At 38.5% G+C, this 20,630-nt stretch overlaps 1 protein-coding gene and 1 pseudogene across 1 annotated transcript; one reads left to right on the top strand and one right to left on the bottom strand.

Moving 5' to 3' along the window:
- Positions 1-590: 590 nt before the first annotated feature.
- On the bottom strand, positions 591-17,607 carry Ankef1 (ankyrin repeat and EF-hand domain containing 1). The gene is made up of 9 exons (XM_008827199.1): positions 17,262-17,607; positions 11,364-11,563; positions 10,491-10,640; positions 9,483-9,606; positions 5,313-6,135; positions 4,241-4,467; positions 2,970-3,127; positions 1,651-1,788; positions 591-749 (listed from the first exon to the last, which is right to left on the bottom strand). The coding sequence occupies exons 1-9, from the start codon at positions 17,605-17,607 to the stop codon at positions 591-593; spliced, it is 2,325 nt and encodes a 774-aa protein (XP_008825421.1).
- On the top strand, positions 13,953-14,675 carry LOC108490526 (annotated as a pseudogene).
- Positions 17,608-20,630: the final 3,023 nt, after the last annotated feature.

Raw genomic sequence — 20,630 nt, forward strand, 5'->3', positions numbered from 1 at the left:
CATGGCTTTGTGAGCACTAGACAAATGACCTGTCCCTGGGCTGTGCCTGCAGCCCTTGGTTCCTGAGGTAGGATCTTGTTATATAGCCCAACTGGTCTTCAGTTTGAGATCTTTCCACCTCTGCCACGTGGTAGAAGAAGCACAGGGATTACAGGCATGTGCCACTACACTCAGTGGGTTTTCAACTTTTACTTCATTTTTGTATGTGTGTATGTTTCAAAATCATTATTAATTACTTTGAAATATATGGTTCTGGAGATTGATCCCAGGGCCTTGTACATGCACTAGATTTTTAATAAACATAATGGTGCATATCTAGTAAAAATTTTGACAATATTTGTACAACTGCCAGTGAGCTACACTCTTAATGAGGGCTGGGGCTTTTATACACACGATCTGCCATTTGCTGCAAAATGAAATAGAGCTACATGATACAACTGAGGGTATTTATAGTTGTTCAAGCAAAAACAGATCTTTAATAACAAATTGTCAATGGATGGATTGCTTTCGCTTTGATGGAAATACTTATTTTCTCCAAAGTTTGGAGTCAGTGGCTGGAAGCATTTATCCCAAGAGGCAGCTGCTGTGACTCAGTTCCTGAAGGCTGCCTCCAATGCTCGAGCTTTCTTGGTGATGTTCTTTTGAAACGGCATCATGAAGTCTTCAAAGTCCACCTCGTAAGTGAACTTCTCCCGTCTCAGTTCCCTCTTCCTGATCAGCTCTGCTGTTGTGGCTTCGGGATTCCAAATCTTGAATAAACAGCCAAAGCCAGGGCAGTAATGAGCATGGTAACCAGTGAGTGTGCTTTCAATATATTTCTAATTATGCACATGTAAGACAAGCAATCTGTCATGCAGTTACATCTCCTGCCCAAGAGGACTTTCAGTAGTTTTAACTCAAAACTATCGAATGTGCTTCTAACCTGTATTTTACTAGTCCTTTCTCCCATGATGTTCATGTTTATGTGAGCGCCACTATTTTTGATGAGGACCACCTGGGAACAGAGCTCAGAAATTGTTCTCCAGTTCCCTTTCTAGATAGTTGACAATGGGCCAACTGCTCCTCATTTCCAGGTTATCAAAACAGAGAAGCAAAGGAACTGGGAGAGCCTTTATGACATACATGGAAGCCTAACTTATTTTTGTAACAGGAGTCATCAAGTGCTGCTTATTCAGCATGTCTAGATAGGTACTGGGAAAACAATTCCCATCCCCACAGATGTCTCTACCTCTTTAACTGCAGGTGGTTTAGGAGACTACTGAGGATGTTCAGCCTGGACAGCATGAAACTTCCAATGAAAGTATTGCTAAGATGTATAAAAGAGTAAGTTTGGGTCTGAGACCTAACAATGCAAAGTATCTATCGAATATGATGGCTAAATGGCCATAAGGAAAGCCATTGACCAAGGAAGACTTCAGGCTTTTAAGGAAAATTGAACTCTCGGTAAAGAAATTAGTAACACAGGGAAGCAGATAGTGAGAATGAACAGTTGGCCTCACTGAGTTGAAGGTGGTAGAACCTGACGAAGGGGCCATCACAGCAGTAACTACAAAGGACGAACTGAGGCAGTTGTTCAGATGACTGCACAGAGAGCATGTGACAGTAACACTGTGTTCTGCCGTGTTATGAATACTTTTCCAAAGGACTTACCCTTTGTGGAGTAAATGTGGTATCTTCTTTCTTGGTATAACCACTGGTAATCAGAGCATTAAGAGAAACCACATTATCCTTGTGTAGTTTCTTTTCTTCCATCATGGGGGGTACAGCATAAATTGATGATAGTGTTTCCTGGGAACAAGATTTTTAAAAGCATAAATTTCTAAGATAAGCATTCAATAATATTAATTTTTGTCTATATTTTATTCTGAAGCCAGGAATAAAGAAAAAAATCCTAAAAATTTGAGATTAAATAGATTGTTATAACTGTGAGTGTGGAGAGATAATTAGCTTGCCTGGCTCACCTCCATTTAGTCCCATTGGTGACAGATAACATGAGTTTTCAAGCTATCTATCCTGTATCTGTGGTGATTCATGGGATGGAATCCTACTAAAAGGATAATGGTGCAGATGGCAGGAGCTGTCTCCACTTCTTGACCATCAGATCACCACTTCTGTTGTTTGTTCTCTTACAAGGAGCTCTAGTGAACCATATGCTGCTCTAAAAGAAGCTTCCAGCCTGGAAATACACTTAGGCCATCCCCCCTATTGGCAATGTTTTGGTGTCCCTATAATCACTAAGGACAACCTTGACTTTCTGCTGGATTGTCAGAAACAGTCAACTTGATTCACTTAAAACCTTCTGGAATCATTTTTGCAGAATGGCCAAGTTAACATTGAATCCAGAACCCGGGTTCTGTGTAACTAACATTCCCTGGTACAGGGAGAAGGTGGGCAATGAAGATTGAGACCCACAGGATGAAAAATCATGCTCTTCTTCATTCTGATAGAGTTGCTCTCTCTCTGTTCACAACATCTCATCAAATCTGTGTAATTCAGGGCCACATAGATGCACATCCAGTACCAGTTCTGTTCTCAACATTCTAATTGCATTTTGCTGCATCATTTTGTATTTTGTATTTGTGTGACTTCTGTTATCAATAAATGCTTAGAAGCATCAGTAATTTTTCTTAGTAGATATACCTTTAAACTTACAGTACAAAGTACATAAAATATGCCATTTTCTCATGTTGTATAATCACATGAAATAGTGTCCTGCCATCCCACGTTTTTTAATATCAATTAATTTTGTGTATGCTTTGCCTGCATGAATGCAATGCCCATCTAGGCCAGAAGATAACATTATATCCCCTGATACTGAAGTCAAGGATAACTGTTATCTGCCTTGTGGGTGCTGGGAACTGAACCTGGGTCCTCTGGAAGAGCAACCACTGCTCTTAACCACTGAGCCATCTCTCCAGCCCCCACCCCAGGTTTTAAGGATATCCAGTTACTTTTTTTTTTTTTTTTACCTCTTCTTTTCTCCTTTCAGTGCCTTCAGTCTTCAGTTTGGGAAGTTTGCCTTTTAGTTTTGGATCTGTTGGTTTAGGCAAGTTATCTAGCTTTTCTTTAATCATATCAGTTATTCTATAATCAGCATACGCCTTTGCAACATCCATGGCACTGTGCCCTGTTTCAAATGGAAACAAACTGACCATAAACCAATTTAATGATAAACTACATATATATATATATATATATACTCCACAAAGGACCCCACTTCAGAATCCTAGGATTTAAAGTGGCATTAATGGCACGAAAATTCATTTTTTTCTTAAATCTTGGGATTCTGAAGTGGGATTACATTCTGAGTATTCATTTGATGACTTCTCTCCCACATTGCACATATTTCCTTTGTGTGATAATTTCTTATCTTCTCTTTTCTATGCTGCAAAGAGGTAAATTTCAACAGGCATGAGATGCTGGTACTCAGAAGTGCTCTAGATTGGTGTCACCAGGCAGGGTTGGTTAAATAGTGCCACCAGGCAGGGTTGGTTAAATACCTATAACTCAGATGTAGCCAGAAGCAAGCAGAGGCATGAATGCTGTCTAAGAGTCAAAAGAAGCAATGAGTTCCAACTAAGAAAAAGGCACCTTCAAACAAGGAAATTGAATATTTATTATAGTGAATTTTTAAAAACTTAATCTGGCGTGCTATTTATGACGCAGGATTAGACCATGTGTTTACTTCCTAGAGCTACAAAGGCCTCAATTCAGGGATTACTTTGTCCAACTTTCAGAGAACTCCAAAATCTATAGTCTCTAGATGGCCAGTTTTTGTGAAATAAGAATTTCAACAGTGATAACCTAAGGTGTGACCTGCAAACTGATCCTCATCTAAAAATTAACATGTTCCTGATCCATGATGAAATTATTACAGTGATGAAGTGTTTAGAAGTATTTGTAGCAATGTGTTAGGAGAACTCTGCCATTTGAACCTAATGAATAAAAATAACTTCAGGCCTGAGGTTCATGGTTCTTTCCATTTAATTTTCCAGGAGTTTACCTTTTACTTTATTTTCTAAAACAATCAGTCCACAACAAATTGCAAACACAAAGAACGGGCCCTTTCACACCAATGATTTGGAAAGCACTAGTCATCAGACACCCATAGCACTTAATGAAGGCTTGCGTTTCTATCAGTAACCAAAGGGAGAACATAGTTATAACTTAGAATCAAAATTTGGAACCTAAAGTACATTTTCCTTTTTTAACCTCAAACATCAGTAATATGAACTCATACCTTTTCTATTTTCCATCTGGAATTTAGCACCAATATCAAGTAGATATTTCACAGTGTCTAGTCTACAGCTTTCAATGGCTCTACTTAAAGGCGTGGAGTTGTTGATTGACACTGCATCTATCTCTGCTCCATATTTAACGAGAAGTTCAACAATGTCTTGCTGGCCCGTGTGGCACGCAAAATGAAGCGGAGTCCACAGAAAATTATCTGTCGCATTAACATTGGCCCTACACAGCGAGACAGAGATGCAAGTTTTTGCTCTGCGTTATTTGGCAGCCTTAACATTCTTTGTACATTTATATATACATTTTGTTTAGCTTGAAAAGGTACTTAGATGCTAGAGGTTCAAATTATTTGCAAAGCTTAAAATCAAGAAAATATAAAACTGCTCCAATGAAGATGGAAACTGAGCAAAAAAAACCCAACGATAAAACTTATGTTCTTCCACTCTGTGTGTGCTTTGTCTACATGTTATAAATTTTAAATGAATGTTTGTTATTTTAGAAAATCTAAGCACTATAACGTATTATTTAAACTTTTAGTTCTCAATAGCCCTTCACTGCCCAAAAGTTACTTTTTAGTTGCTCTATGACTTTTGAAAATGTACAGCTCTGTATCCTTCACATGGAACAGTATGTTAACAGCATCAATATCTTCTCTAAGTGTGCAATTACCATGCCAATAAGTGCATAACATTTTGTAACTCATTTAATTGTCAGCAAACTCTGAGCTGAGTCTTATTTAGTCCATTAAAGGCATAAGGAGACCAGTGCACAGAAATGTTAAGAAACTTGCTGCCAGCCACCCAACCACTGGAGAAGCAGCAATTTAATCTGAGCAACTATTTTAGTCTTCTGCTGGGCCTCTCTGTGCACCCACAACACCACATGCCCCTGTGCCTGGATCCTGCTATGAGATCATTTGTTCCCTGCAGTGAAGAAACATCACTTACTGCTCTGAGTCTGAGGCCACAGCTGTGTCTTCTGGCCTTCCCTACCTCAACATGTGAAAACTCATAACATTCAACTAAAACCCAACAAAACCAGCAACAAACAACAAAACCCATGCATACCCCTTTTCAAGAAGAAACTTGACCACATCTATGTTGCCACTGGCACATGCCGTCATGAGGGGTGTCTTGTAAGAACTATCCTTCATATCCACAGGTATTCCTCCCTCAAAAGCCTTTTTCAGAGATGCCAGGTCTCCCGCCTTGGTGATAAAGTTTATATTGGCAAAGAACTTCCCTGGATGATCGATATACCACTTGGAATCATCCTGAATGGGATGCTCAGGAGGGTGGTCCCGGTTGAACCTGCTGCAGTCGGTCACATTCTGGTAGGTCTCGACCATGTAGAAGGGCGGGCCCCCATCAGGCCGCCGTGGGAATGCGTTCTCGGGGATGCTGCAGATGGGAAAGGGCAGAACAAACTGGCCTTTCTTTCCCTTTTTGCCCAAACCCTTTCTCTTTTTCTTAGGACCGTAAGAGCCCAAGACAAAAGATCTGTGTAAGTATTTGGTTCCTTTGAAGAACTCGTTGATGTTGATCCTGCCTCCCCGTGATTTTTCGTGCATTTGAGCGATGGAGAACAGCTGCTCCAAGCTGACAAAGTCTTGCTTCTCCTCCAGGATCATCACAAAGTCATCCTTGGTGACTGTGCCGTCGCCCGGGTCCACAAAGGAGAAGGCTTCTCGAAGGAACGCCTCATGCTCTGCAGACCAGTCGTGCAGCCTCAGGGCCCAGAGCGGGTTAGGATTTTTGGCTCCTGGCTTGGAGAGTTTATTTGCAATTCTCTCTGCTCTGCGTATTTCTTTGTCGGCAGCCTTAAAGCCACCTTCCTTCGCCAAAGCCCGGGGTGTTTTATGCTCCAAATTCTTCCATTTCAGGTCACATCCTGAAACAAGAAGTATCACTGTTAAGGATGGTGCAAACATAACTGCATGCCGCTCCCCACCCCCCATTTTCTTAATTTAGAGAAGCTAGGAATTTGTCCTCAAATTAGATATATAAAGAGATGACATATTTAAGTAATTATAATTTCCTTCACTTTGAAGTAAAAACTTGAGAGACAACTTTATAATACATATCTGTTCATATTTATTCCTATAGATATCTTAGAAAAATTAAAGATACTTGAAACATATCAAATGGGGAATATACTGAGGAGACTATGCCAACAGGGAAAGAATGAGATGACTCTGGGATTTAGTAAGATTCTGGATTCAAACAACTTGCACAGGACCCCATTGGCTCAGATATGTAAGGATGCCTGCTTCTTCTTGACTACAAATCTGTTAAAAGCTTAAATGAATATATCATGTTTTCTCCATTAAAGAAAGATAATTTATACTAATTTCCTGGTTTATGGCAAGATCACACAAACAATCTTAACAGATGAAAACCCAATTTGTTAAAGCAAAGCTGAGGGCTCCAGCTTTCTGTTCAAGTTAGACATTAAAATCCATGCTCCCTTTTGGTTTCCTACTTACAATGACAAGATCCGTGTTATTTGTAAATAGTCTCCAAAAATCTGAACATTTCTAAGTCCATCAGAGGATCTGTTTATTGCTACCAAGAAGTCTGTGTTGCCTATTAGATGTCTTAAGAAATCCATTATTGAAATGTCATCCCATGAAGATGCTCTTTCTGGTGTTTTCAGGCTAGAAGAAGGCTTAGCTTCTGTTCTGTCAACATTACATAATAAATGCACACAGGCGGCAGTGGGCAACAAACGAAATGCCCCTCTAATGCTTTATTCCTTGACAAAAAAGATGCTAACCTTGCCAGAATTTCAATGTTTATATTGTAATTCTTTTCTGTGTTTGAGAGAAGAGAGAAAAATATCTAAAACACAACCTCCCCCAAAAAAAAACTTAAAGGAAAAAAGAAAAACGTCACTAATGATTTTCATGATTCTTTATAGGAACTGCCAAAATTACATATTTATACTAAGACTAATAATCTTAAGAGTGATTAAAAACTCAAGAAAGGCTATGATGACAGCAGAGATTCGGCAAGTTCCACACTGGAAAGAACAGCCACTTCTTGGGACGGCAACCTTGAGACTGGTCACAATAGAAGAATTCTATAGCATCTTATTTGCTCTCTTCTTAAAAAATTAAGTTTGTGTATGTGTGTAACTGTGCATATGAAAAGATCAGAGGACAACTCATGTGAGTCTGTTTTTCCCTTCATGTGGTTCCTGGAAATGGAATTCTGGCAGTGAGGCTCCTCCCTTACCATTACAGTCAACCCTCCTTATCTAAGGGCTCCACACCCAGGGATCCAGTCAACCAAGGACAAAACTGTACTAAACTGTACTAAACTGTGAAGACATTGTTTTCGCTTGTCAGTATTCCATAAGTAATACAGCAAAACCATTACATATCATGCACACTATATTAATAACTATCAGTAATCAAGATGATTTAAAGTATGGAAAAGGGTGTATACATAATGCACACTGATGGACTGGAGCACCTTCCAAGTTTGGAATCTTCCAGGTCTGATACCAAGGGATGGCTGTAGCAAACAAAAGCTCATTCACCCCTTGTGGTTTATGTTCTTCCAATGGCAGAGATGTCCAACTTATAACTGGCTGATACTGTGGAACACAAAGAGCCAAAGGCTCCCCAGGTCAGGTGGCATTTCAGGAGCCTTTCCCAGGCTCTCCCCTCTGCCTTGGCTTAAAGGGAGCTGTAAATTGCTCTAAGCAGCAGAACCAGAGGCCAAAGAAGAAACAACTGAGGAAGGAAGATGTTTGAATTTAGGTAAAGAATTCAGCCAGGAAAAAATACCTTATGTCACAAAAGAAACCAAACCCAGAAAGTTCATTTGGAAATGAGAGCTGTAATACTAATAGTTTTTGACTCTCTGATCACCGTAGATCTGAGATGGTACAGGTGAGGTGCAACTGGTGACACTTGGGCTGTGACTCTGGGTCACCCAGATCTGATGGTGCACTTTGTACTTCCAAATACTCTGATCTCAAAACACTTTCAGACATTTGCTTTAGGAATACAGTGTTGGGACTGGTCCAGGAAGATGGGTTGTTTCTCTATCACTGGACAAGGCCTTTGTGCATAATCTGAATTCTTGCTCTGCTTCCTAGGACTTTATCCTAGGCATATATTGACAGAGCATGTATGCTACCATATTTGTCCTAATAAGAAATAAACCACCATCTGAAAGATGATGAAACTTGATTCAGCCTGGGAAAGATCATTAGTCATTAGAAATATACAATGATAAAATTGAAATGCCAGAAGAAAATGCTTATAATGACAGATTTGGGGAAAGTAAGACTAGTTAGAGTTCGACAGGGCAAAAGTTGCATCTCATATGGCTTTCTTTATTTGTTAAAGATTTATTACTAGGAAAAATATGAGCTTGCATAAGTTAAACTAGATCAATTCTACTATTATTAGTTATATGGGTCTGTTAATCTTATATTAATTGTTCTAAAACTCTATGTGTGGTGGACAGAAAAACAAAACACTACATTCTACTGTACAGTTGTTTGACTTTACGTTTTTGTATATTTTTTAAAACTGGAAAAAATCATAAAATTTAGCAAAATGCAAATACATCTCTACTGGAATTAATTTTTGATGTACACTCAATTGCTAGGCAGATAACAACTAGTAGGTGTACATTGTTAAACTTAACTAGCTAATGTTTTACTTTAAGGAACTCACTAAGCAATACTATGTATTATACAGCTTATATTCCTTAATTAGTAGTTACTTACAAGTTTCAGGAAAGTCTAAATGGTAAACATTGCTTACATTCCAAATTTTCCATAATTTTTTGGTTTTATTGTTTCCTCCAAAGTATTTTCTCTATAATTACAGATTTCCCAGAAATATTGTTTAATTTGATATAATATCTTTAAATAAAATAATTAACATTTCAGATAAAAAAATTTTTTCAATGTCTTTTTCAGATTGATGTTGGCACTTTTAAAAAATAGGGAATTCAATCACTGTAAACCCTTCAATATTTAGTTAACTCATGAAAAATCAATCCTCTTTGAATTTAGATTTTAATCACTTTTACGACTAGGTTAATGATTCCAAAGAAGATGGCAAAGGAAAAGTATTCATTTTCCTTCTGCATGGGGTGAAGACTAATGGTAGAAAAAAATAAGCAGCTGACAAGTGACAAGCACAAATTCTCTGCTCATCTATGACATGCGAAAACCAAAAGCATTTTAAATGCAAAATTTCCAGACAATTTTACCTCGCTGAGCTATGTATTTACAGCAATCTGCAAAGCCACCCATGGCAGCATAATGAAGCGGCGTGTTCCCATTCATCCCAATCAACCCCATGTCTGCACCGTAGGCAAAGAGAAGCTTCAATATCTGCAAAATAAGCGGTGACATGTAGAAGAACAGCAAGGCTCATTTACTGCAAGAAGATTGGCAGCTATACCCGTGCCATCCGATGTATTACCGGCTAGCCACATGTGGCTATGGGAAATTCAAACTGAAATGAATTTTTAAAATTCAAGTCCTTAGTTTTACTAGTTACATGTAAAGTGCTCAAAAGTGATGTGGCTAATGTATTGTGTAGTTGAGATGTAGAATATTTCCATCACTGCCCAAAGTTCTATTGAACAGCATTGGTACAGATTATAGAAACAGCTGGGCACTGTCACTTTGGTAAGTATGGGCAACTAAGAAAGCATCAGAGCCTGTTAAAGAAAATCAGTGCAGGAAATTCTTTACCCAATGCAGCTTCCATTCTTGGTGTATTTTCATTACAAAGAAAAGATTCTATGACAGAAACAACAAAAAAAGGGGTATCAAAACTCAAAAGCAAATTAAGTAAAGAAATTTAGGCTTTTACAAAACAGTCTAGTTGATTCGTAGGTAGTTTCTGCATTGTCACTGCATCTGTAAGGTATTCTTTATTAAAGTGTCAGAATATTTACAGCTCAAAATTCAGGTGTGTCATTAGATGCAGAAGAACATCAAGAAGAGAAGAAGTAGTCTTAGGTAGCAGAAATTTTAATTGCCGTAATCAACTACATAGAAAAATACTATTAAGTAATACTCAGTAAGTTGGCAAATATATAAAACTAAATAGAGAGCAGGAATATGTGGTTAAAGTTAGAATTTTAGGCTTCAGAAAATCAAGATAAAGCATAGGTAAATCAGAAAAAAAAATCTGACTTAGTGTAACCTATATGAAAAAGAAAAAAAAAAGTTTCACAACAAAATTTAAAGCAAAGAATAATCATTACATCAAAAAAGCCCCCTTTGGCAGCAAAATGAGCAGCATGATGTCTATCGTTGTCGAACGTGTTCACTTCACCCCCTCTTTCCAATATTCCTCGAACTACTTCCAGCACCCCTTCTCTTGATGCCTCCATCAAAGCGGTGCGCCCTGTGGACTGGACATGAAACAGATTAGATGCTGCTTATACCGCTGAACAAGTAGCACAGTCAATACTAACGGAGGCTGAATTTGTTCCATGTTAGCTTTAACACTGAGCCGCACATGTCTCTACATTTTCATTAGTTTTGCTTAGCAAAGGGGAAGCATTCAGCAAGTGCTGTGGGCCAGAGTCCAAATCTCTCTGCCACCCCTGTGAGAACATCATGCTAGCAAAGTGCCTTCCTTATAAAACAGAGGACAAAGTGAGAAATGGAGGAAGGAGCATGATATGCTGAAATTAGGTAGCGTTTGTTGTTTGTTTTCTGATGAGAAGAAAATCCATTTTCTGTATGAGTGGAAGTGATAATTATAAACAATGAAAACCCAGAATTAGCCAGTTGAGGAGAGGAAGCAAAATCTGTGTGAGAGACAGCAGAACGAAGTATTTTCTTTCCAAAAAGATGCATTTTATCAGGCATCAGTGGTACCTTTTATGTTTGCTACAATATTTTGACAATATGAATAATAAGTGCCAATTTCCAAAACACAATTAGGAAATAAACTATAAAATCACAGCCGTAAAAAGACATAAAAGCATGTCATCTTAAGATTTTGAATGGAAATGAACAATCTATGGGCTAACAGGATAATTTTAGCATGTTTAAATGCAGAAAATTATGCTAAGTGACAGTATGATATAGTGGAATAAAGAAATATTTAATCACAGGGATAGTCATACTGAGTTGATAGCATTTGGATTGGCTCCTTTCTCCAAAAACGCCATACATATATCCTTCACGTCATGTGCTTCTTCACAAACGCTAAGGAATACTGGCTTTCCTTCATAAGAAATGTTGTTGACATCTGCACCATGATCCAAGGCAATCAGAGAACAGCGATAATGCCGCTTAGTGGGTAAAATGCAGTAAAACAAAACACCTGCAGAAAAATAGATCCCCAGGGAGAATTTAGGTTATTATATATATATATACACATATATATGTATATATATAATTTGAATATGGCAGACAGGGGGAAATTTAAAGGCCTGTAATAAGACATATCTTTGACAGAATTAGAAAACAGTTACAACTAAATGTTATAGAACTTGGTTTAGGGAAGAATTAGAGTGCTGACTTGTGAGAACTTGTCAGCCCTAGGATTTGGCAACTTATGGTCCATACCCCATGTGAGTCCTTTGGAATGTTCAGAGCTGTGTGCACCAGAAGGCTCCAGGAGTGTCTCCGAGGTCCATTTGAAGCCATGATCATAAGGAACATTCTTTGGATTTTGTAGCAGTGAGATGAAAAACAAGATGCTAAGTAGCTCTGCCATTCTGGTAAGTCACTTTGTTCCACTAAAGAGAAATATGCTAAATCTTCACACTCAGGACCTACACCATAAAGTCCTCCAATAAAATCTGTGTCAAAAAATGTACTGTATACCAGGACTATTGTTACAGTCCCAGGACAGAATGTTGCTAAGAAAGTCATAGGAAAATAAAGTTCACACCGACTTTGCAATGACCTCAATCCAAAAAGAAGCTTCATTCAAAAAGAAACTACATACTCAAAGAAACTAGCATGTGATTTATGAAAAAGATACTGGATGAAAGACAGAAGCTGATAATAAAAGTCAGGAAACAAACATATTCTGAACACGATGCCAGTGAATTACTGACTGGTCTTTTTGTATGTTAGCAAATAAATTACATGTAACTCATTCTAAAATAGAAGTGCAAAGATAAAGCAACGCCAAAAAGGCATGAAGAAAGCAGAAGAATAGAAGGAAAAGATGGAACTGAGCCATCAGGACTTAAGGAATGGCAAAGAAAAATAAAGCCATTAAAGGTTGAAGTCAAATTAGAGGTAGCTAAAAGAATAGTCATGGTCAACACTGTGATCAGGGGCAGAAAGAAAAAAGTTACAAGAAGTTGAGATGTTGAGTAATTGATATGATAGTAAAGTTTAAATTGCCTAGAAAGGCAAAGAAGACTAGACACATATGCAATTGGTTTTCAATAATAAAAGACAAAATACTATAGAAAATTATAGATATATAACAACATTTTATGAATGAATAAAACTTGAATTTGAAGATCAAAAGGGAACAGTGTATTTTAAGAGAACTTGATGAAGAACAGTCAAGAAGAGGTAAAGCCAGGCAAAGAAAGTATCTTATGTGCACTTGGGCAAAAATTTCAACTCATGTTTAATAAGGAAATGTCAGGCTATTCTCAAGAACTTTCCACAACAACATTGCATTCCAAAAGATTAAAAAAGGCCTCAAATAATGTCTCAGTGAAAAGAAATAGAGAATTTCTATACCTAGTCAAGCTGTTGATCTTATGGAAAACAAACACATAAAATAGAAGTGCAAAGATAAACCAACAACAAAAAGACATGAAGAAAATAGACTACGAGGAAAAGATGGAACTGAACCAGCAGGACTTAAGAACACACACACACACACACACACACACACACACACACACACACACACACATACACACACACACACAGCTAAGGATATAAGAAATCAGTGATAGAAATCCAAAGCAGTGATCTAAAGTAGTTGATGTCAAAAATAAGTCTACCAAGAGATAGAGTGTGAACAGAAGCATCTCTTCTGTCACTTCAACCATAGAATGAAAGCTAAATCACCAAAAGAATTCTAAATACAGAAAAGGAGATTTCAGTATAATCTAGAAATAATGAAAAAAAAAATCTTAGAGGGAAGGGTGAAGAGAAAATACCATAGACATGTGATATGTCTATATTTTCTGGTAGAAATCATGTATTTAAGAATACAAAGAGATAAAGGAAAGAGCAAACACATCATTTAAGACTACAAGGGGGTCACCGAAAGACCTAAGTAATTTTGATTGACCACAGAACTGAGTGGAGAAAGGGTTCATTATTCACAGTGAAGAATCAATGCAAACAACCGAAGGTGCTGACAGTAAACAGGTTGAAGAGTGTGGAAAACTATCAAGTTGGTCATTAAGAAAACTAAAAGTACCAGTTTTAGAAAATACAACTAGAATTTAAACTAAAGAATACATAGAACATATAGGAAAATACTTTTGTATTGTACTTCATAAAATACATGCCAGTTCTGAAGACTAGCCTATGAACATTTATATGCACACAAAGCAAATAAATTGTACTATTAAAAGTTCAGATTTTATAAATAAATGTTAAGATGTTTCTTATAACAAGATCTACCTAAAATATACACGACTGTATATATATATATATATATATATATCCTCAAAACTACAAAAAGAGGAAAGAAGAAGAACTGGAAGCACAGAAGGGCGGGACAAAGGAAGGAGGGACAGTTAGACATAGTTAAAAACGGAAAATCTGCTCTTCCTGTAAGTGCCCGAGGTGACCTGTGAAAATGGTTTGCTACTCTCTTAACCCAAAAACCCTACAAAATCATGCAAATGAAGAGGTTCCAATCTTCGTGTTCACTTTAAGAACACAGGTCGAACTTCCCAGGCCATCAAGGGTGTGCATATCCGAAAAGCCACCAAGAATCTGAAAGATGTCACTTTAAAGAAGCAGTGTGTGCCGCTGTAGAGGTATAACAGTGGAGTTGTTAGGTGTGCTCAGGCCAAACTGTGGGTCTGGACGCAAGGTCGGTGGCCCCAGAAGAGTGCTGAATTTTTTGCTGCACGTGCTTCAAAATGCAGAGAGTAATGCTGAACTTAAGGGCTTAGATGTAGACTTTCTGGTCACTGAGCATATCCAGGTGAACAAATCACCCAAAATGCACCTCAGAATTTACTGAGCTCATGATCGGATTAACCCATACATGAGCTCCCCCTGCCATATGGAAATGATCCTCACTGAAAAGGAACAAATTGTTCCTAATCCTGAAGAGGAGGTTGAACAGAAGCAAAAGATGCGAAAGATATCCCAGAAGAAACTGAAAAAGCAAACGCTCATGGCACAGGAATAAATTGAGCATAAAGTAAATGCAGATAAAAGTAAAAAGAAAAAAAAGAGAAAAGAAAATCAAAGGTAAGAGCTTCAACAGAAAACAAAACAAAATAAAACCCTAAAGGTAATGCAGATGAGGCTAAATTTACTTTTAAAAGCTTTAAGGTGCTTATGAAATGCATGTTTTATAATAATGGCTTGTGTAACTCACAGTCTAAGGCCTAGAACATATGCCACGTCCTTTTAAAGGCCCATTTAAGGGTCTGGAGAGATGGCTCAATGGTTAAGAACACTGGTTGTTCTTGCAGAAGACCTGGATTTGAATCCCAGCACCAACATGGCAGCTAACAACTGTCTGTAACTCCAGTCCCAGGGGACCTGACGGCTTCTTCTGACCAATGCGGGCATTGCACGACAAGGGTACACTTACCTACATGCAGGCAATACACGCATACACACAAAAAAATAAAATTTTTTAAGTTTTAAAAAAGATCCACTTAAATATTCCAGAGTTTGCTATCCTTTATAAACAATATGCAGTGAGTCAAGCATCAGGCACCAGGAAGCAGAAATTTGATGACAGAGACTTCCATGGAATAAGCAAAGCAGGCTCCAAGCCCCCTCCCCGCAGAGGAGGATGTGCATGCTAAGTGCAGCTCCCTAAGGAGGAAAAAGACGGGGCCTGTGCGAACCATGAGCCAATTAGCAGGTTACGTGTGAAGAAAATGTATTTTGACACTTTCGTTCTTTTCTCATGTGATGTGTCTGGTGGATTTCCCACACATTCGCATTTCTAAGGCCTTTAATTCGCTTAATAGTAATTTGAATGAACATAAATATTACTCATATGGCTGTTGTAGTTGCTACAAATATTTATTTGACCTTGTTTCTAATTCTACATTGATATTTTAAAACTTCACAATTAAAATTTTATGCTATAAAAATTTTCAAACTGGTATTCTGTGTGTGATTTACATCTTGGCTCCACATTTAATAAAATAAACCTTTCTTCATTGCAGTGTTTCTCACAAATTTTATTCTATAAAACTTCAAGCATATTTGATGTTATGTGGTAAAACTACTTCATGACCAAAAACATGTAAGCTTTTGTTATCTTTACTCCAATGTGAAAGGAATACATCTAAATTTGTTTTATTTGCTGGTTGCCTAACGAATTCGGCAGAAGGATCAATTTTGCATGAACTACTTCTAACATCCCAGTGATTCTAGAGTTCGTGGAACACACCTCAGAAAATGGCATTCTGTGAAGCATTTTTAGGACAGGCTCTCACTATATAGTCCAGCTGACCTGAAACTCATAATGTAGACCAGGCTGGACTCAAAGTCACTATGTAAACCAAGCTGGACTCAAACTTGGCTGTGATCTTTTCACCTGTTTTCCAAGTGCTGGCTGGGATTATAGATAAGTGCCCCTATGCCAGGGTAGTCTATGATGCTCTTAAAGCTGTGTTTTCAGTATTTAATATTTTAAAATGTCTGACCTCTAAATACAATTGAGATTTATTTCACTATGTGGTTCTAGTGGATAGTTTTTCCTTTGCATTTTCCTTTTGTTGTAAACAAGTCATATATCAAATATCAAGTCTGCAGTGAGTCACAAAAGTAGGTTTTCCTCCTGTCAGAAAATATTTAAGAATGTAAAGTGAGATTCATTTCTCCACTATAGGTCAATATCAATAGCTTTGTACTTGTGGCAATTCTCGGGGACAACTGATTAAGTCTACTAATTTATGTTGAGTCTGTTTGTAATTATTTTGGTGATTTTCATGAGGCTAGGTCAACTCTAGTCCAAATTATTTAGGCAAAAAACCCCAGACCATGATTTTAAGATGTGATTTGTAGGAAGTTTTATCAGAGGATGTAGTATAATAATTCTCAAAGTGTCATGTGTAATATTTCAAATTATATTTTAAAAATATGTTAAAAATTGACCTTAAAACATTGGAGTCTAAGCCAAGTCTACCTTGGTTCTCTCAAGCTCCCAAACATGGTTCTTTCTAAATTAACCCAGGAAGGAGAGAGAGGACAAAATCCATTTGGAGCCCTAAGTCTGGTGCTAGCCAAAGTTCTAAAATATAAAAACATTCTGTTCTAAAGAAGACTTTACACTTCATAATGGATGATTATGGTACTATTAGTGTTTAAGACTGAAAATTGTCCTCATTTAAAAGAATCTACTAAGCCTGATGTGGAGGTAGATACTCATAATCTCAGTGCCTGGGAAGTTCAGGCACTGAACCTGGGGGGTTCAGGAGAAACAGTGCTTGACAGTCAGTCACTTCTCAAAAATGCTTTCTGGATTAAGACAAAAACTACAGAACGAAAACTACTAAGAGGATGGAGAGTTCAAGGCCAGCCTGGGTTTCATAGTGAGATTGAGTCTCAAAAAATAATAAAAAAAAAATGAAGAAAGAAAGAAAACATTAAATACAGATGAATCCAATTGTTTTTAAATGAGTGAACTTTCAGAACCGGTTTCCCTAAGGTATTCATAAACTGTTTTAAATTATGAGGAGGCTGCATGCTTAGTTACAGCGATGGGAATCTAGCTTTTTACTTAAGATCTTAATTCAATTCTAAAGTAGGAAAGCAAAAGAAGTCTGTTGTCTTGTTTTCTAGCTACAAAGTGAATTTCATTCTGCTGGGTAGAAGGCTGAAAATTTTACCTTTTCCTTCATTATCAACTATAGTCATATTGGCTTTGGCTTTGGCTAGTATTTCCATTGACAATTCATGGCCCAGCTCTGCAGCCCTCATGGTTGGAGTACAGCCCATTCGGTCTTGCACATCAGGGTGAGCACCGAGTCCAAGGAGAAAGCTGACCATGTCAATATCGTTGGAAACCGAGGCTAAGTGAAGGGCGCTAAGTCCATCAACAGGGTCTGTGAAATTGATTAGCTCAGGGTACCCAAGTTTGGTAAGCTTCTCTATCTGCTTCTTGTCTTTGTTGCGAACACACTGGAGAACTCGGTAGATCTGCAAGTTCTGAAGCCTCTTGTCTACTAAAGCCATGCTTGATACTCACTTCTCAAAATGCTGTCTGGACTAAGAAGCTACAGAGAAAAGAGGAAGACAGTAAGCACAGGTTAATTGTTATCATTGTTGGTTTTATGAAGTCCCATAGTAATTAGTACTAGTTTATGTGGCAGTTTGCTTGCTGTCACATTTAACCCCCGCCTTGCCACAGCATGTACATTTTGCCCATGAAACCAGTGAGGTTAATGGAGTTACCGTCTTGCGGGTCTGTGCTCCCATCTGTGGCCCACATCAGTTATATCTCCCACATTGAAATAACCATCCAGTTTAGTAGTCTGAGAATATTGAAAAGGATTTGTTGCATTTTCAGGTGTTCACTATAAATATGAGTCTATTTGGCTCTGTGAGACACCAATGGTGTCTTACAGCATCTTTAAAAAAAGTATTTTATTTATTTTTATTTCAAGTGTATGAGTGTATTGTCTGTACGCACGTAAGTGCACCCATGTCATGCAATGCCCGTGGAAACCAGAGGGGGGTGTTGGAACCCCCTGGAACTAGAGTTACAGATGGTTGTTAGCCTCCTTGTGGGGAGGCCAGAAGAGGATGTCAGATCCCCTGAAACTGGAGTTACGGATGGATGGTTGTTAATTGTCATGTGGGTGCTGGGAATTGAACCTGCATCATCTGCAAGAGCAGCCAGTGCTCTTAACCACTGAGCCATCTCTCCAGGCCCCAGTTCTTACAGCATCTTAAGTGGGGACACCACAGCTACATGACTGAGCAACAAGTAAAATTTTCATAAATGACACCAATGTTGTCAGACATTCTAATATGTAATTTCATCTCCTTGTTATTTTTATAGAAAAATAATCATTTGGATGAGTAGTAGGCAATGCTTATGGATATGCCCAGCTTGCTTAGATTTTTCCTTGGAAAAACTTCATTATCATATGGGGATTTCATGTAGCTTTAGTGAGGTTGTCCCTCTGCCCCCAACACAGGAGCTAGTCTGTAACCAATGCATGTCCCATTTGAGTGAACCACATGTCTCCAGGTATGTTAAACTGCTTAAGCACATGCTGCTAGCACATACTGGCCAATCAGAATCCTGGGCTCTTTCTGCCAGAACTATGTGGGAAGACTATTACTGCTGAAGCTGTCAGGCAGCAGCAGTGGAACGAGGCTTCGGCAGCTAAGACCGCTGTCACGGCAAAAGCACACTCTGGACTGATGGCATAGGTTATACCCTAGGTTCCCTTGTATTAGAAGTCACCTATGACTTTATATTGAGGGTTGCATGAACACATCTATCCTCCTCCCTCTGTACGCCTTTATTCTGGCATCACGCACCTAGCTGTATGCCTCACTGCTTCCACAGAATCCCTCTATGTTCCGTTCTCTGACATTTGCAATGGAGATACTCTGTTTTACTATGAAATGAAATTCGGGAGTAGGCGTCATCACTTTCCCATGACAAACAGCTCCTTCACCTACCTTCTCTACAGCAGCGAAATGGCTCTGTTGACCACTTTTTCCTTGGTATGTCTCTAGGCAACCAGAACATCTCTGTGGCCTGTTTCTCCTGCGCCACTGCCGGCTCCTCTGTCTCCTTTTCTGGCTCTCCCTGCTTTCTCAGATGCTTTACTGTTGCAGTGTCCCCAAGGGTCTAGAGCTCTTTTTTACCCTCTGCAACTCTGAGACTAGTCTTCTCTCCTGACCTTCATTCCAATTTTCAGTTTCTGATTATTCACTCTGAGATTTACAAAGCCATCACCCACTCTGCCCAGAGTTAAGAAGATGATCATTATCCGTCTATGCTTCATTCTCACTTGGATGTGTGACAGGCTTCTAAAAAGTAACACGTTCCAACCCTAGCTGAGGAACTAATGGCAGCTGATGGCTGCTGGAGGAAGAGGAGTCATTTTCTTTCAGTTGTAGCCCCTGGTAGGTTGCCCGTGCTCCAGTGGATGGCCCCAGAGGACACAAAGTTGGGAGGGGACTGTATTAAAAGAGGCCAGGGGGAAACTGGAGGGGGAAATGAATGGTGGATATGATCATAATACATTGTATATAGATGCTTGAAATTCTCAAAGAATAAATTTTAACTTTTTTTTTTTTTTTTGGTCTTTTTTGACACAGGGTCTCCCAGTAGCCCCAGCTGGCCTGGAACTCACTATGTAGACCAGGCTGGCCTTGAACTCACAGAGATCTGCCTGCCTCTGTCTCTCGAGGGCTGGGATTATAAATTTTAATTCTTTTTAAAGTAACATGTCCATTGTTGAACTTGTACTATCAGCCTGACTTGCTCCATTTCTTCCCATTTCTGTTACGGGTACCACGAGCCTACTCAGATTAAAGTGCTAGAGTTACTTTCGTCACAGACACTTTTTAAATACATCCACAAATTCCATGCATTCTGCCTCCAACATACATCCTGTCACGAATCCTGCACTACTGCCCCAGGTCACATTACTGCCACAGTCTTCCAATTTGTCTCACTACTTCCCTAATTGCCGTGTACATTCCATTTAGACAATTGCAAGAAAAATATTTTAAAAACGTAGATCAGATAAAATCAGACAAGCTTCCGACTGTCATCATTTTTGTATAAATATTTTTAACTGTAAAGGGTGTATTCAACAAACACTCGTGTCTCCTGCTGAGGTCCTAGCAATAAATAAGGCTATACACACTTCATATCTCTATCCATTAATCCAGCTCAATTTTTTTAATCCAAGTTGAAGTAAACTGCAGACATATTCCAGTATGCCTATCTTGGAGTTCATTATATATTTGCAGTCTGTTTTCACAGTTTGATACATAATGAAATGAACAAATATTAAATATGCCATGCCATTTGCTTTGACAAATGCACACACCTGTGCAATCCATACTCTTTAAAACATATATTACTTTCATGATAAAAAGTTTTCTAAAAGTCCTTCAGCAGTTTTATGTTGCTGTGCTGTGTAATTTCACAAGACTCCAAGACTCTAAGACTCTCCCACTTTAACCGTATTTCTCCCCCATCTCCCTGACCTCGTGATCTACAGCCA

Source organism: Nannospalax galili, unplaced genomic scaffold (genome assembly GCF_000622305.1).
Source record: "Nannospalax galili isolate Female #2095 unplaced genomic scaffold, S.galili_v1.0 scaffold151, whole genome shotgun sequence".
Lineage (NCBI taxonomy): Eukaryota > Metazoa > Chordata > Mammalia > Rodentia > Spalacidae > Nannospalax > Nannospalax galili.

Bases quoted from the DNA above. Each gene is read 5' to 3' on its own strand.
- Ankef1 (XM_008827199.1), bottom strand. From the start codon at position 17,607: ATGGCTTTAGTAGACAAGAGGCTTCAGAACTTGCAGATCTACCGAGTT. The intron at 9,607-10,490 runs GTAATGATTATT...CTTATTTTGCAG, and splicing joins CCAAAGGGGGCTTTTTTGAT to ATATTGAAGCTTCTCTTTGC. The intron at 750-1,650 runs GTAAGTCCTTTG...TGTTTATTCAAG, and splicing joins CCACATTTACTCCACAAAGG to ATTTGGAATCCCGAAGCCAC.